General features: G+C 38.8%; 2 protein-coding genes across 4 annotated transcripts; one reads left to right on the top strand and one right to left on the bottom strand.

The window, feature by feature from the left end:
• Positions 1 to 55: 55 nt before the first annotated feature.
• LOC123507698 lies at positions 56 to 7,801 on the bottom strand. Of its 3 annotated transcripts, XM_045260836.1 has the most exons (5): positions 7,717 to 7,801; positions 7,428 to 7,606; positions 7,022 to 7,218; positions 6,045 to 6,224; positions 56 to 5,943 (listed from the first exon to the last, which is right to left on the bottom strand). In XM_045260836.1, the coding sequence occupies exons 2-5, from the start codon at positions 7,486 to 7,488 to the stop codon at positions 5,641 to 5,643; spliced, it is 741 nt and encodes a 246-aa protein (XP_045116771.1). In that variant the 5' UTR covers positions 7,489 to 7,606; positions 7,717 to 7,801; the 3' UTR covers positions 56 to 5,640. The 3 variants fall into 3 exon arrangements, with proteins under 3 accessions (XP_045116771.1, XP_045116772.1, XP_045116770.1); XM_045260837.1 differs by having other exon boundaries at positions 7,022 to 7,215; positions 7,428 to 7,762; XM_045260835.1 differs by having other exon boundaries at positions 7,428 to 7,760.
• A 1,333-nt stretch (positions 7,802 to 9,134) lies between these two features.
• On the top strand, positions 9,135 to 15,725 carry LOC123507707 (transmembrane emp24 domain-containing protein 1-like). The gene is made up of 5 exons (XM_045260849.1): positions 9,135 to 9,366; positions 9,690 to 9,793; positions 9,918 to 10,104; positions 13,395 to 13,562; positions 13,929 to 15,725. Exons 1-5 carry the CDS (start codon positions 9,190 to 9,192, stop codon positions 14,010 to 14,012), a joined length of 720 nt encoding a protein of 239 aa, XP_045116784.1. The 5' UTR covers positions 9,135 to 9,189; the 3' UTR covers positions 14,013 to 15,725.
• The last annotated feature ends 775 nt before the right edge of the window (positions 15,726 to 16,500 follow it).

Here is a 16,500-nt window from a genome sequence, read left to right as displayed (position 1 = left end):
TATCTTGAATATTACACTTCATCAGGACAAACTATGAAGAGGAACAGGACACAGAGGGAGAATTAAGTTTTTATTCAAGTGGAAAGTAATGTAAAAGGAAAGGGTACACATATCACATGTTGAAAAGTGGCAGCTGGTGCTCCCCTACCATCTTGCTGTGAGGGGCAGTAACCACCTGAACAGTAACTGGCACTGCTACACCAGGCATGCCATGAAGCACAGCTGCCTCACCATTCATAAAAGATACACATTATGTACTTGTACATTCTTTAGAGCTGAATGTGCAGGAGGGTTATGGGTCTCTGTCATTGGCATCCATGATAATACTGATTCAAGGGAAGACTGGAATAGCTTTATCAATAAACAAGCTATCCAGTGCAGCACATTGCATATGTTTTCTGCATGTTGGGGTGGAGTCACTCAGCCCCAGCAAGACCATGTAAGAGCCTGAAACTGAACCTTACATTAAAAGAGTTACTGTCAAGGAAAAGCAGGAACTGACACATTCCACTAATTCATGTGGATTCATTTGATACAGAGGGGAGATCTGCAGAAACAGCAAACACCACAGGTAGAGACATGTATCACTTGGTTCCAACAGACGGTAAGTACTTTGTATGCATGAGCTGTACACCAAAAACATGGCCATTCACATGAGACATTTTCAGCAACTGTTTTGATTTTTATGAGATACATAAACACCCAAAAAGGAATGGTAATACTTTCAGCCATTTGGCTTGAATGTGTCAACATTTAAGAACATTTTCCATTTGGTAAATATATATATATATATATATATATATATATATATATATATATATATATATATATATATATATATATATAAAAGAAAAAAAAAAAGGTCTTTCTGGGATACTTAATCTGATATTGTTCAGGTGAACTTGTACTTCCATGGTTCTCTGTCAGTATGTTTATAAGTTGAGTTTAATAGTATTCTGAAATATGCATGAGTCAGTGGGGTAGTGAGGTGCTGTGGTGCACCCCTGCTGGATGGCAGGTGAACACCACACCCATGAGTCATCGCAAGACAGTGGAGCTCCTATAATGGGTACATTTATTGTTTTGGTTTCTAACATATTTGTTCACGTTAATTATTTTTTGGCAAATTGTCGTTGTTTGATTTAACTTGCTGAAGCAAATGCCTCTTTGGTAGAATTTAGCTTTTAATATTACTAATGTATTTATTGTTAGTTTCTTTAATCAAGAAATAGTTGATATAATACTGACAGAGTTTTTGTTATATATGAATGGATCAAGTATGAAAGTGACCACAGTGCAATATTGTGGTTATGTTGTCATAAAAAATATAATAAAGTTATGAAAGCTGACATGAAAAGCACCTTAGCTGATCCTTTTATGCAGATGTGTCACTCAAGAGTACAAGTGTTGAGATGAAGACTCCACACAGCAATTCATTAAAAATGTTGAGTTATTGTTGTATGATTTTCATGGATATAATCACAAGGCAGTGAGTGCTATTTAATATATCAGTGAATATCAAGCTATTTTTTTTTTCTTGTACATATCTGCACATGTTCTGTAAAGATTTTGGCAATCAAGTGGTAGGGGAGCCTTAAGCCCCATGATAATGAAAGGACTAGATAATAAAAGTGCAATGAATGCAATAGTCAAGCCAAAGATGCTTTCAAAACAATGTGTATGTCACACCCTCTCAGTGGATGTGTCATTCTTGGATACGAGTGTGATCAGATTCATAGGATGATTATGTAGCAAGATTATAATATAAGAACCTTATGAAAAATTGAAGTGCTTCATCTTGCAATTATAACACTGAAGAATTATGCTGTTAAGACCATATATATTTATGTAATAATCTTTTTGTGAAGTGTCTTGATACAGTAGTTGCCCAGTAATCTCTTGTTTGCATAATCCATTTCTTTAGTCATTCAGTCACTGACAAAATTAGATAAGACAATTATGTTAACAGAGAAATTAAATTAGCTCAAATCCATGCATGTGTGAATGAGCAAACATTTTTGGCATAATTACTGCGAGCAAAATTCCCAGTCAGTACTGCATCAACTCACTTTTAAACCTGATTGGATCTTTGCATGTTTACATTACTCCACAATGTACTGGGCAAACAATGGAGGTCATGCTTCAGTAGCAGGAACGCTACCAAGGTGGTGCACACCACTGATATGTAGACACCACTTTGAGACTTTCTGTTGAGGTAACTTGATTTCTTGGTGTTTCATGATCACCAACAAGCCTGGGGGTGGATCACTGGGCTTCTACTGTACACAGATTCACATCCAGAGTGTCACTACAGTGCTTTGTGCACTTAACCAGTAACTACATATATGATTCTTGTATATTTCTTGGTAAAAAATGTTATCTTAAAGTTCTCTGTTATTTCCAGTCAAGATACTTGACTGGAAATGCAGTGTAATTTACTTCCAGGTATTGAATAGATTATTACTGAGTTAAATACTGACAACAGTTGTAAATTTGGTAGTGAGAACACATGGCAATGTGGCATGTGTGACCACTCCCAGCAAAGGCACTGTGTTGATGTGAGGGGCTTGGAGCAACCCTCAGCCTGATGGCAGACCAGACCAGCCTTGTGTGGGAGCATCCTGGAATTGCAGTGTCTGAGAGGGAACAACAGATGCAATCATTTACTAGCTTAGGATGAATAAATGACACCTGATTTTTGTTGTTAAATCATAACAGTTTCAAAATTAATCTTGCTAGTTATAGTTGTGTGTTCCATCAATGGCAAGATTATGTCATCCTAATGAGCATCTTACAAGGTTATGTTGTGCTAGATATTTCTTGATCTGATACACCACATATTGATATAAAATGAATAAAAATGACATCATATCATAATGTGATAAATGTTGCAATCAAGGCAATCTTTACTATCTGGAATATCTGATGATTTGATTTTATCAATACTGCCTTGCACTGATGTTTTCTTCTATAAGTGGAGAAATATTCTGTACGGCCATGCGAAAAGAGAAGTTCTGAATTATAATTAGTATTTTACTGTTTTGGTTTGATATGGTATGAATTTTTAAAAATTCTTACATGGAAAGATCTACATTCCATCATATATTGTGAGAAACTGGTCATCACAAAGTTATATAGCTGCAATGGGACAGTGTTTGCATTTGCTCAAAGTCCCTTGTAGAATGTTCAATGGATTGTCAGTTATCACAATATAATTTCTTTGTTTGCGTACTTATTTTCCTGTCAACTCAATAAAATATTATTTCACATAACAATAATACCCTGGTGGCACTTACAAATCTGAGTCATTAAAATGTTACAAACGTTCAAGACTTATATACGTATACACATTTCACACCAATGGAGGAGCCATCAGTACATACTACATACTTCACTACTACTGAGTCTATCAGGCCCTTGACGTGCGACCCCGCACCAGTGCCGGCCCTAGACTCTACTGATGGACTGGTTCGTGGCACTTGTGTGGGGCCTCACGCCACTCTAGGTGGCAGTAGCAGCAGACATTAAAGATGCTCTGACCTCATGAAATGTCTAACTAATATGGTCTATTTAATTACACTAGGTTATTATCACACAGAGACCAACACTAACTTATCAATTCTTTTCACCTGGAATATATTACTGTATGCATTTAAATACTGGAATGAATATGTAATTATATTCATATACAGTGTGCCATTAGGCCATGGCACAATATTTTTCTATAACATTTTTAGTTCAATATAAAGACATTTATCTAACAGATGTATTACATGGAATTGATAAGCAAGTGAAATAGTAAGTGATATGTTGTGCTTCTCAGCAAACCTAATCCATAAGAGCATTCCAAGATGAGTTTCTTTATGCAAGACAGTATATTGAGAATAAAATCAAATTAAAGTGTAAAGCTTCGACCATAAAATGAGTTTTGAAAGCAGCCATTGTTCTTAAACACTTGACTTACTTTTAATGGATTAAAATTCTAACTAAAACTTGATTTCCAACAGATAATGATACAGGTGGCTTTATATATCCCGATGAACCTCTATACATTTCTAAAAATTTGTGTAAATTTCAAAAATAATAAATTGGGGAATTTATTTTCCCCAGACTTATATTATATTAGACGAGATACATTCATAAAACACAAGAAGGATACTGTACATCATACACTTGTGACATTTTATGCCACAAACATGCAAACATATTACATAGTATTGAGAGATAATGTATTCTGATGTGATACTGGAATTTCACAAAGAAGAGTTTATACAAAGAAGGCAATTTCATTGCCATACCATGAGAAGTTGCCCCCAAAGAAATTTTTTCATCAAAGTGTGAAATTTATGCACATTTATTTTTCAAATTGTTGAAATAAAAAGGTAATCTCTGTAAGGATGAATTTTGCGTTCTTAATTCAAGACAAAGGGTAAAAATAATCATAACTTAAAATTTGTGATCTGAGTGCCCATTAGTCACTGTTTGCCTGCATACTAATTTGTTCAAAAGCACTAAACACCATTATATGTATATTCAACAAATGTGCTGGTCCAGCATTTGTCAGACATCTAGAATTTTATGTGCTACCACCTTGTGCAAATATTTTGAGCAATATGCATTAAATAGAAAAAATATGACTGCAAAATTATACATTTCGTAAAGGCAGTATGTATTTGCATGTAATTAACAGTTTGTTATTTCTAAATGCAACATTACAAATTGATTGTGAGGTTTATAATACTGTTTGCACTTGTGTACTTAACAGTTTCTTATCCTGCATAGCCTTAAAGAAATTCATTAACATTTGGCAATTTATAGGATATGTAAATAGTCATATAAAATTATCTAACAAGTAACTTTTATAAAATTTTGCAAACTCAACACTTAGGTTAATGAACCCATCTTGAACAACAACGAACACCATCGCAGCTGCCAGCCTTGTATGCGACACCACCAAGCCACCACATAGGAACCCACAAGGCTTTCGTTCTCATACCTACACACCTTTGGGAATCTGACACTCAATGACAGCAAGCCAAATCTGCACACTGAGCTTCCTGAAGTATAATATTCTACATAGATGCAGGCATGTTGATATAAAAATACCAACAAATTGTGTTAAGTTTGTAATGCTATACTTTTTTGTTCAAAGCTATGTTGTCATGAAATACTATAAATATAATCGTTGAAGATTCTGAGATGCAGGATATTCAACATTGCTGTAAAAAATGGAATGTAAAAATTTGTCTTGCACTCTTTTTTGACAAACAGCTTAACTTACTCATCAGCACCAAGGGGCAAAAAATATGTAATGTATTATGGTCCCTGTTAAAAAGCATTCCTTCCAATTAATACTGATGACCCAGAGCAAAATATTTCATCCTCATGCTTTTCTGAAAGGGATTTGATTTACCACCAGTGTAAGAATGTATTTGTTTTCAGTAAGTCATCTCCTTTTTTTACTTTATTTTTGCAAGGAACTTTACTACACAGATGTAAGATGCAAGTGAATGTGTGGCATATCAATCTACAATACATCAATACACTGGAGGAACACTGAAACCAATAATCATGAGGGCCATCATCTGCTCTATACACACTCACTACCATAAGCCACAGAGAAGGAGGAAAGTAGACCCTCTAATAGAGGGAACCACGCCTCATGTACTTGTCAGTTGACTGCAGAAGCTGGAGGGACATTAAGCTGACGTTCTTCAGTTCATCATTAAGATGCTTTTTCAAGACCATGCTCAGCTCTGGTTCATGCTGCTGCCAGTGAGTCCTGATCTGATTTGCCAAGTGGGAACTTACGTACTTGCTGACTAGTGACCCACCAGTCATGTGGGAGAGGTCGAGGTGCACATCTCCCACCACCAACTCACTCCTCAGCTGGCCTACCTCCAGGCGTCCCCGGCATGTCTTCAACTTCACCCACAAAGTTATCTGAAGGACAAGATCGAACTTGTTACTATTACCATTTGCTGCAATCAATGTAAAAAACAATCCATTATATATCAACTAATGATTACTTAGGCAGTGCTTACCCTTGCATTGGAGGCAGTGACTGTGAAAGGCCCTCGAGTGGAGAGGGGGATGACCTTGACCAGTTTGCCTGAGATGTCGTACTCCCCATCAAGCAACAGGGAGTCATAGCGCAGGTTGATTGTCACGGCCAGAGTTTGGACATTCACACACACATCCTCAATGATGAACTCTGACAATCCCTGCAAATCAAATAAAAACTCAGCATTCTCTGGCCATATGCTCTAAGACAAATTGTATTTCTTAAATATGCATATTGTTTTGTTTTCAATAAATGGCATCCATTGAGTTAGTGGTTACACTTGCGTAGATATCACTATATTTTGTGGCCTGCCAATGTTGTTTATTATGGTACATGGTGATTTTTTTTTGTGCATTGAGTAAGAACTATTTATGAAGGAAGGAATATCTAATTCATATCATCTTGTAAGAAGAAAAAAAAAATAATAATGAAGCACACTATAGGACAAGGTTGTTTTGAGTGTACTGTCAGGGTCAATGTCTTAGTGCAAAATCAAGTAACACAAAAATTGTATTACCAGCTAGTGATGTCATATCAACCAAGTAGTAGTAGTAGTAGTAGTAGTAGTAGTAGTAGTAGTAGTAGTAGTAGTAGTAATTCCTTAGCTAATGCTTTCTGATTCTATTATTATTATTATTATTATTATTATTATTATTATTATTATTACTATTATTATTATTGTTGTTATTATTATCATTATTAGTGTTGTTATTGATGATGTTGTTGTTGTTGTTGTTGTTGTTGTTGTTGTTGTTGTTGTTGTTATTATTATTATTATTACTATTATTACTATTATTATTATTACTATTATTATTATTACTATTATTATCATTATTAGTAATTATTATTATTATTACTATCATTATTATTACATTAATAATATTATAATTGTTGTTGTTGTCTACTTGTATCTAATTATTCTTTAATGAAGAAAGTTGCAGTTAAAGTGAAACTTACAATTATTTCCATGCCTTGAAGCTTGACCACAAAGCTTGCGGCAGAGTGCTGATAGGAGAGGAGCTGAGACTCCACCACGAGGGGGTCAAGGGCGAGCACCTCATCCCCACCACTCTCCTCTTTCTTCATGTCCTCTCGGAGCGTGGCCAGCAGCCCTCTGATGACCTCCTCCCCCGCAGCACTAATGGCCCCGCCTGCTGGTATGATTAACAACTCTAAATTATCAAGAACTGTTGCATGAATTCACTGTCAGTTCTTCAAACGACCAAATAAAACCCGTAGACTTCATTCACCATGTGGGGGGGGGGAAGCATATGTATGAGGCGCGAGCTCGTGACACTGCCACTCTATGATCACAGCTATCGGTGGTGCAATCAGTGAAAAGGTGATCACATTGAAAACATACCCTCCTCAGAACCGGAGTGCTCTGTCATCGCCGCTATCCCCTTCGTTGCCTCACGCACCATCACGCCCTCATCCTCAGCTTACCGACTCACTCACACGCCCACCTCCGCCCTTCACGTGTCCACAGGAGTCTCAAGAGTTACATACTACTCCGCCTCCTCACATCGTGGTGTAGGCAATCTATAACAGAAATCTGTTATCTAAATACAAGGTAGAAAAGCTATATCTTGTCCTGGCGAGAGGCGTTGTGAGGACTGAGGAGCAAGGAAGCGTGTCCTTCTGTGGCGTACCTATTGATCGCTGAGTTGTGGCTTGTGGCACGTGCCTGGCTCTCTCACCCCCCTCTGGTTAGCGGCCCTCTCGAACTTCCTTCCCCTCGCTGGTTCCCCACCCCATTCTTTCCTATCAGTTACCACTTGTCAACTCATCCATCCTTCTGACCCTCCCACTCCCCCATAATCATTTATGAACAATCGAACTCCATCACAAATTTTTATTCGTAATGGTAAATATGTTAATAAATGTTCATGTTGTTCCGTTGCAATGCCATTGTCCTTGTACGTAGATATTTCTACTTTAATGTGTTCGTGCTTGTAACATTAAAGCATGTAATATCTAAACGGTTTTAATAACATTAGTGCACCTCTTCAGCCCATGCCCTTTCTTTGCTATTTACTATTCCTTTCCAAAATTCACAATCGAGGGAGTTTCTCAACTTAGAACTCACCGAAGTGCGCAAACAGCAGTTAGCCTACTATCTTGTGTTCACAAGTTCTTTTGTATGCATGAAAGAAGAAAAGCAAAGAACCGTATCGAGAGAGGCTGCTGAGTCAATAATGAGCTTTAAAAGAAGATTAGACAAATATATGGATGGAGATGATAGGTGAAAAAAAGGCATGTTCATACATAGACTGCCATGTGTGGGCCAGATGACCTCTTGCAGCTTCCTTCATTTTGTTATGTTCTTATTCGTGTTACAGTTGTTTGCCTTACGCACTGATAAGTTAGTGGTATTGTCGCTCATCTTATCACATATAGTAAAGCTATTACATAAGTATACCTATTTTAAAAAATTAAGCTCGTCATTAAACAGATAGGGAAATAGGAAAATGATTCTAAGTGAATAAAAAAAAAATAAATAAATAACAGCTATAGACTTTATCGGGCGATAGTGTGCCCACGTGGCTTACCTATTTTTACCTACACTGCGGGACTGCGATACAGATATTACAATATCTGCTTTACCAACTCACAAATGTGTTGAATCATACATCCCTGTAGCAACGTGTACCAGTGACACATTTCCAACGTGTCTCTTCCGATTCCCCCCCCCCCCCCCCCTTCACCTGCTCCGCCCCTTCACACCGGCATCCAGTGTGTTTGTCCCTATTTTATATTGGAAATATGAATATTAATGATGGATAATATAGTTTACTTTTAAGATATTGAAATAGGTTAGATGAATTGCAACAATAGGTGTATTATAGGGATAATTAACACATTTATCCTATGTAGTTATTCTCCCTCTTCCCTTTTCCATAACTCTCCCTCATCTCTCCAATAACCATATCTATCCATTGAACATCAGCAATAATAAAATCCTGGTTACTGTATCACAACATTTAAATATATAAATAGTCAGACCAAGTAAAACATTATATATGAAGAATAAGATATACAATTTATACTTGTCCTAGCTGGTATCTGACACTCGGCCTCCCATCCTGCCCTCCCCCACTTCCCTTCTCCTGTACGTGTAAACAATGGCTAGTCACCGAGGTACAATTCTAGTCATCAGCATCTTTCCCTTTTTCCTGCTCCTCCAACCTTCTTGTGGCCGAGATATAGAAAGAGAAATGACGGTGGAGGTGAAGGCAGGAACGGAGGAGTGCTTCTACGAGACGATAAAAGCCGGCGAAACTCTAGATGTGGAGTACCAGGTGAGGGGTAAATCTGTGCTAATGTGTCCTTATGCAAGTCAAGATTTTCTGCGTTTTTGTCATGTACGTAACTGCGAAGTGTATATTTATTAGCCAGTGTGGATGTGTGAGGGTGGGGTGAAAGGTGGTGTGTGCCAGACCAGGTTGTGGGTTGCCAAATTTTGTAGGCTCTGCTTCACGGGCACTACTGATAAATGTTTACAGCAGATTTTGGTAGAGCTGGGCAAGACTATTTTTTGGGACCTAACTTAACCTAATCAGCTTTTTTTTTTTCTTGTTTCGTATTGAGTCAATATTTTTTTGTGACCAGTATTTTCCTACAGGTTATTGATGGTGGTCAAGGAGAGCTAGACATAGACTTCTACCTGGCAGGACAAACCGGGGAAATTCTGCTACAGGATCTGCGGCGCTCTGAAGGCAACCACAGGTGTATATGTCATGTGGACGGTGTATCCACAGCTAAAGAATGGAGTTAAATCTCATCTGATCTCATGAAAATATTAAGGTAAGTTGGATAATTATAAAAGAAATAAATGCTTCTCTATCATCAGGACCACCATCAGCGAGGAAGGTGACTATCGGATATGCTGGGACAACACCTTCTCCCACTTCAACACCAAGACTGTCTTCTTTGGCATCACTGTCGAGAGTGATGAAGATGATGACCTCTGGGACGATGGTCTGGAGGAAACCATCACAGCAGAGGAGATCTATGAGATGAAGATTGAAGATATCAAGGTGGGAGCGATCAGATGTTTTTATTTCCTGTGAAGATTTTCTTTGAATTATTTTCTAAATTAATGCCATTGTGATGATAATACTTGGATAATCTCACTATCCATGCTAAAGGCCATTTCACACCGGATGCAATGTTTGGCAAGACACGCAGGTGGGCTGATTTACACTAGAGCCTCAACTTTCGCGCCTAATTGGTGCCAAAAAATCGGCGCGAAAGTGAAAATCGCGAAAGAGGGGGCATTGATCTTATGGAAAAAATAATAATCGGTTCTGGAGCTATCCATAAAATACCTATATCTCCATATAAATCTGACAAACAAATACATTCTATTATGAAATACAATTGTACATCAAATAAAAACACCTTGCACTGTATGAATGTAGTAATACTTACCAAATATACAAGTATGAGGTGCTAGCACTTATGTATGTTTATGGTGGCCACCCTACTGGGGCCCACTGCTGCTGCAGCTGCTGCTGCCGCCGCCGCTGCCGACACTGTCTCCGCCATTCTGCATTTCTTCCTCTTCCAGTCTCTGACGTAACAATTCCACTCTGTCTTGCCTTTCCACATCTGCCATTTGTTCTCGAATAAATCCAGAGAAATCTTCATCCATGTCGAGCTCAGCATCTTCCGTTGGTTCTGCTGCCTCATCAGCTTCCCCTTCTGCTTCCAAAAGACCCTCTGCCACTTCCCTTGGCCTTTGGAGGTAGCGGGTGATTAATGCCTGTTGCCCTTCATAAACTTTTTATTAAAAGTTCCCCAAAGGTATCAGTGATGGTTTTTAAGCTAGCCAAGATTTTCTGTTTGTGTTCAAAGGCTAAGGGGTGTATCTGTTCAGTCAAGGACTCAAAGTTAAGTAACAATGATGACAGTATGGCGGTTGATGGTGAACGATCTTGCTGAAGTTGTTGTTGTTGTTGTTCAGGTTGCTCGATGTGGTCCCCTTCCATGTTGTCCTCCTCCAGCAGGTCTTCAATATTATTTTCTTGGTTGTAGTCGACTAACTCCAGCATTTCCTCCCTTGTAACATCGGCAAACCCTGGGCTTCTAACCTGCTGTACCACCTCGACCGTCTCTGCCAACAACTGCTCGGTCTGCTGCCTGTCTCCCTGGGCAGCAATCATCAGTGGGAGTAGTGGTTTCCATGCATGTTTTAGGGTGGCGATTGTGAGAGTTTCCCAAGCCTTAACTAAAGCCTCAACTACCAGCCGAATGTTAAACTGGCGCCAGAATTGTTTTACTGTGACTGTGTCAGATGATGTAGAGGTGCTAACAAGGTCATCACAGTCACTTTCGCGGTCTGAGGACGGTGATGAAGTTGCATGATCATCTGTTTCAAGGTCCTGAAGTTCCTGAAGCTCCTGAAGTTCCGCCTGACTGTCTGTTGCCTTTCTTATTCTCCCGTGCACGTCTTGATAAAACAGTAATTTAGTGTTGGCAATTACTTCCTGGTCCATGGGCTGAATCCTTGATGTTGTATTTGGGGGCATAAAAACTACTTGTACCGATGGATGGCGGCCTACAAGGAAACGTGCATGCCCTGGTGCATTATCCATGAACAACAACACACGGAAATCCAAATTGTTAGCCTGACAGTTATCAAACCAGTCCAGTGATAAAGCAGAGGTCATGTACCCCTTGACATTTGACCTCCATATGTAGCCCTTAAGTTTGTCCATGTTTGCATTTTTGTAGGGGCGAGGGCACTTAGAATGATACAGAATTAGGGGTTTCATTCTGTGTGTTCCATTGGCATTAGCAGTTAGCAGTGCAGTAAATCGGTCTTTGGCCATTTTTACTCCACGAGCTTGCTTTTCAGAGACAGAAATAAACGTGGACTTTGGTGATCTTTTCCAGTATACGCCAGTTTCATCAGCGTTATATATTTGCGCCAAGGAATAGTTGCCATCTTTTATCAGTTGTTGGGCTACTGCAGGAAGCTAGAGGCAGCAGATTCGTCTGCAGACTGGGCCTCACCCTGATAAACAGCATATTTCACCTTCACCCTATTCTTAAAACGATGAAGCCAACCACGGGATGCAGTGAAGGGTGGGGGTTTTTAAGATTCATTTTCTTGATTACAGCATTGTACAGAACACGGGCTTGGTCCTGAATCTGGGGCCCTGTTACGCTAGCACCTCCATCATTTTGTCGATTTATCCACCTCAATAGATAATGTTCTAAAATTATCATCACCTTGTTATAATCAGTAACAGTTTTCACGCTTCTCTCGCCCCCAGAATGGTTCCCCACACCACTAAGGGTAAAATATTTCTTTGCTTGAGCCAGATTTTTCTTGATTTCACTATTCTGCTTCCTCATACTACGCACTGTAGATTCGGGGACATTGTACATACGACAAATCTCCACGTTTCTAGCACCTTGGTCAATCTGCTGCATTATTTTAGTTTTCATTTCATTATCATACTGCCGCTTTTTCACACCAACTCTGTACTCACGCCTTTTAACTTTCCCTCCTAATTTTGAAGGTCCTGGGCTCTTGCTTTCTTTGCTGGTATCACTAGGGGCGACCCCCACACCACCAGGCACACATGTGGCCATAGTTCGTGAGAATTCGCCTCTGTAGCAGGTAACCAGAAGAGTCAAGGTAGCACGACCATAAAAACAGGTATGAACACAGTGGCGGTAAGCAGTAGACTGTGACGAAAACACCGTGACGTCATCCAAGACGGCGGAAAATAGTTGCCGCTCAGCTTCCGGGTAGAGCGGGAAGTTTAAATATCGCCGGACACAAGATACCGCGAAACAGAGAATCATGAAAGTGGTTGTCGCGAAAGTTAGGGCTCTACTGTACTTTGTTCTGGGTATGTTCACACTGAAAGCTATGTCTGTCTACAAGGCACGAGCCAAACAAGCAGACAGTCTGAGAGTTCCTTGAGTTGAGGAGTCAGGTCACTGCGATCACAGTGAGGTGTGGGACAGCGGTAGGCGGGAAGCGAGCCTCTGGAGATGAGAGCACTAAGGCGGGAGTCCCTTGGGGACATGAGTCATCCAAGTTATGGCCAGAAAAATTGCCTGCCCACCGATCTTGGAAGTGGGTATGTGTCCCATATATTGGAAATATACTGAGGCGATTGTAAGCCATGTAGCTTGCACCGTATGCGTGGTGTATCTCACATCTGGTGTGAAACGGCCTCAATTAATTTATCTTGCTCTTGTAAGCCTTGTTACTACCATTGTCTTTGTCAGTATCAGGTTTTCTTTTTATCTATTACTGTTTGAATGTTAAGATTCTGTAAATACATCATTCCTTGCTTGCTTCCAGGATGCAATGGGGAGGATCCGTGCACACCTCACCAAGTCACGGTTCACACAGGATCAGCTGAGGGCATACGAGGCACGAGATCGCAACCTGGCCGAAAGTAACTGTACCAAAGTGACTACCTGGTCAATAATCAACATTACTGTCATGCTGGTGACTGGTCTCATTCAGGTGAGGGATGTTTATTTTCCTAGTTGTGTTGCACAGGGTTTGAGGTAAAGCCCATTTGTCCTGGCTCTATATCCATGGTTGTACAATTTTCTTTAGTTTGCTCACATTAACAGTTGTAACCACCTCCTTTAAACTATTCCAGAATTCAGTGCTTTGATATGGGAAACTATATTTCTGGTCTGTCTACTTTTTTCATATTAATTTGAGTTTAATTATCAAGCTCCTTTTCTGTTTCCTCCTACTTTCTCTATCTTCTTTTTCAACCCAAAGCTTAACCTGCTCTTGTCGACATGTCCACCCCTAACAACTGATGTCCATTCATGTGGTGAGAAGAGCTGTAATCTGATTTTTTTCTTGTCCCTCCAGGTCATATTGTTACGAAGCTTGTTTGATGATAAATCTCGGCTACATGGAATATGGAAGAAGGAAGTGCCATCTACATTTTCCTAGGGGGTGGCTAGTTAGGTTTTATTGATGTGTGTGGGTTTTTAACTTTTGTCGGAGGTAAGGACGGGATTGCGAAAGTGAGTGTTAACTATTTTTTCTTTTAAGTTTCTTGATTTTAGCCATTTTAAGATTTTAAAGACTTGAAACATGTGCCTGTGCTGACCTGAGTACACATGGAAAATGGTGTGTTGGGGATGGGATATGTTGTGGTATTATAATAGTTACCAGTTGTCAGGGAATGAAAGCACTTGTCACTTAATGAGTGGTATGTTTTAGTGCACAAATAATCATTGCAGCAATAATATCATGAAAGGCTTGTATATATTGTAGTTTGTGAAATTGTGACTGCATGATATATTAATTTTAATTACAGTATGTTCTGGACCAACTGGCTAGTTCTGAGGGTCTTTTTAGGTCAGTATGTCAATCTAAAAGGGCATTTCATGGTTCTCTGTACCTTAAAATTTTGCAGTTTTTAATTAGTGCCATATGAAACGATTTTGCTTTGAATGAAACTCTAGCATGTGTTTTTTTGTTGCACGTTGCTTCAGTCATTACGCTTCACTCAGTCTGCTGCAGAACATCCCAATGAATATCATTTGCTGCAAACAATCAGTAATAACAGAGTTTGTGTACAGAGACATTGGTAAGAAACTGACAGTAATGCTAAGTTGTACAACATGAAAAGAACTTAAGCTTTCTATAGTATAGAGAGATTCACCTTTAATATATATATAAAATTACTTATAACTGATGGTTCTTTCATACGAGTGGAGAAACAGAAGAAAGTCATATGAAGGTATGTTGCATAGGAAATGAATAGCAAACATTGCGTCTTGTGCAAAATGATGCTCTTTACTAAATTACCAGGGTTGTCACTCACATTGCAGATTGATCTGATCCACATGAAGAGTCACACACTTGTAGTGAACACTGGCCCACTGATGGAGTAGTAATAGTTGTTTTTGTTATTTTATATGGTGGTGTGAAAATCATTTTAGGACTACAGCCAATACTTTTATTCACATACAAAGGTCGTTATTAATGTGAAACAAGTAACTTCATAAATTTTGCACTGGCCATGAAAGACTCACTTTCTATAACATACAGTCCAAGAATAGTGAAAGCTGCATTTTGTTGCTTCGTTTGATAACTTGTAATTGCACTGTAACTTAAGTAGTTTTGATAATTTGGTAATAATTAACTTTTAAATTGTCAAAATAGCCTTTGGTAGTGTTGTACTTTATACTGTGCTTCTTAAGATAACCAGATACAGTATAGTAATTTGTAAACCAAAAACTTAACCAATGCATCACAGAAAGAGAAAGCACAAGTATGGATTTATTTTGTTGGCGATTTCAAAACATATAAGACTAAATTATAATGGAAAGAAATGGAAGGTTATTTGTATGTTTAAGATTGAATCATTGGAATGTTACTTTTTATCTGCAACAGGAACCTCCTCACACTGTGATCTGGCTGGGTGTTGATGTCTGGAGCTGGAAGTTTAATTTCTAAGTAACATGAAAATTTCCAAAATACTTCAGTCATTAGAGTTTCCCATGTAATTTTCAGTATGTAAAATATGTGTGTAAATTTCTACGGTGACTGGAGTGTTCAGTCACAGCAAGCGTGTGTGCAGGAAACGTTCACCTTTCCAGTTAACACAATCATGACTAGCTTTTTCAGGAATTTTTAAATAAAAATAACTGAAAATATTAATATGATTGTCCACATAGTTATACCATAACTACTTTTAGACTGGTACTGGCATTATCTTCAAAACTTAATGATACAATCATAGCTCACTATATGTCAGCCTCACAAGACTTCATTGCCATGTTGGATAAAATAATTTTAAAATAGTATCAGAATCACTCCACATCTAATCCTCAAGTGAGTTATATCTAGGCAATTCATAAACAGTTTTGCATACTTCCCATGATGGGAAGCATATCCTGGCCACAGAAGGACTCGTTAAATAAATACAGTTACTGTTGTATTGTAAAAGGAATGTTAAAAGGAACAGAGTCCCTCTTGCATTTATCACATGGAAATACTCCTTTCCACTAAACTAAAATTTGTGAACAGCTATATATTGAAAGAGAATTCTGTCATGTGATCATTTATTTTCTACATGATAATCATAGAAAAGTAAATAAATATGTTACTGCCACCAAGAAAGGAAGAATGCTGTTATGGAGGGAGGGACAAGTGAGGCTTTGACCATGCAATGGGCAATAACTGGAGAAAGGAAGAGATGGACATTTCTAAAACAACCGTGCCCTTGAGACTAGATCCCTGAGGGAGACCCAGCATTGGAGGTATTGAGTATTCAGGTAGCTGCTGCTGTTCCTCCTCCTCAGAACTTCCTCAAGATGGTGGCCATGGCAGAAAAGTCATACTTTTGCCTCAGTACATAAATCAAAACCTTGGATGTCACCTCACTCCTTCACTCTGATGAGCCACTTTATTGGCAGCAATTCCTTTC

Source organism: Portunus trituberculatus, chromosome 23 (genome assembly GCF_017591435.1).
Source record: "Portunus trituberculatus isolate SZX2019 chromosome 23, ASM1759143v1, whole genome shotgun sequence".
NCBI lineage: Eukaryota > Metazoa > Arthropoda > Malacostraca > Decapoda > Portunidae > Portunus > Portunus trituberculatus.
The sequence above is the reverse complement of the archived record's forward strand: the minus strand, read 5'-3'. Positions and strand labels throughout refer to the sequence as shown.

Excerpts from the sequence above, each read along its gene's own strand:
- LOC123507707 (XM_045260849.1), top strand. The coding sequence starts at position 9,190 with ATGGCTAGTCACCGAGGTACAATTCTAGTCATCAGCATCTTTCCCTTT. Across the intron at positions 9,794-9,917 it reads CGCTCTGAAGGCAACCACAG|GACCACCATCAGCGAGGAAG; the intron begins GTGTATATGTCA and ends CTCTATCATCAG. Across the intron at positions 13,563-13,928 it reads TGGTGACTGGTCTCATTCAG|GTCATATTGTTACGAAGCTT; the intron begins GTGAGGGATGTT and ends TTGTCCCTCCAG.
- LOC123507698 (XM_045260836.1), bottom strand. The coding sequence starts at position 7,488 with ATGGTGCGTGAGGCAACGAAGGGGATAGCGGCGATGACAGAGCACTCC. Across the intron at positions 6,225-7,021 it reads TTCAAGGCATGGAAATAATT|GGATTGTCAGAGTTCATCAT; the intron begins GTAAGTTTCACT and ends TTTGATTTGCAG. Across the intron at positions 5,944-6,044 it reads TCACTGCCTCCAATGCAAGG|ATAACTTTGTGGGTGAAGTT; the intron begins GTAAGCACTGCC and ends CTTGTCCTTCAG.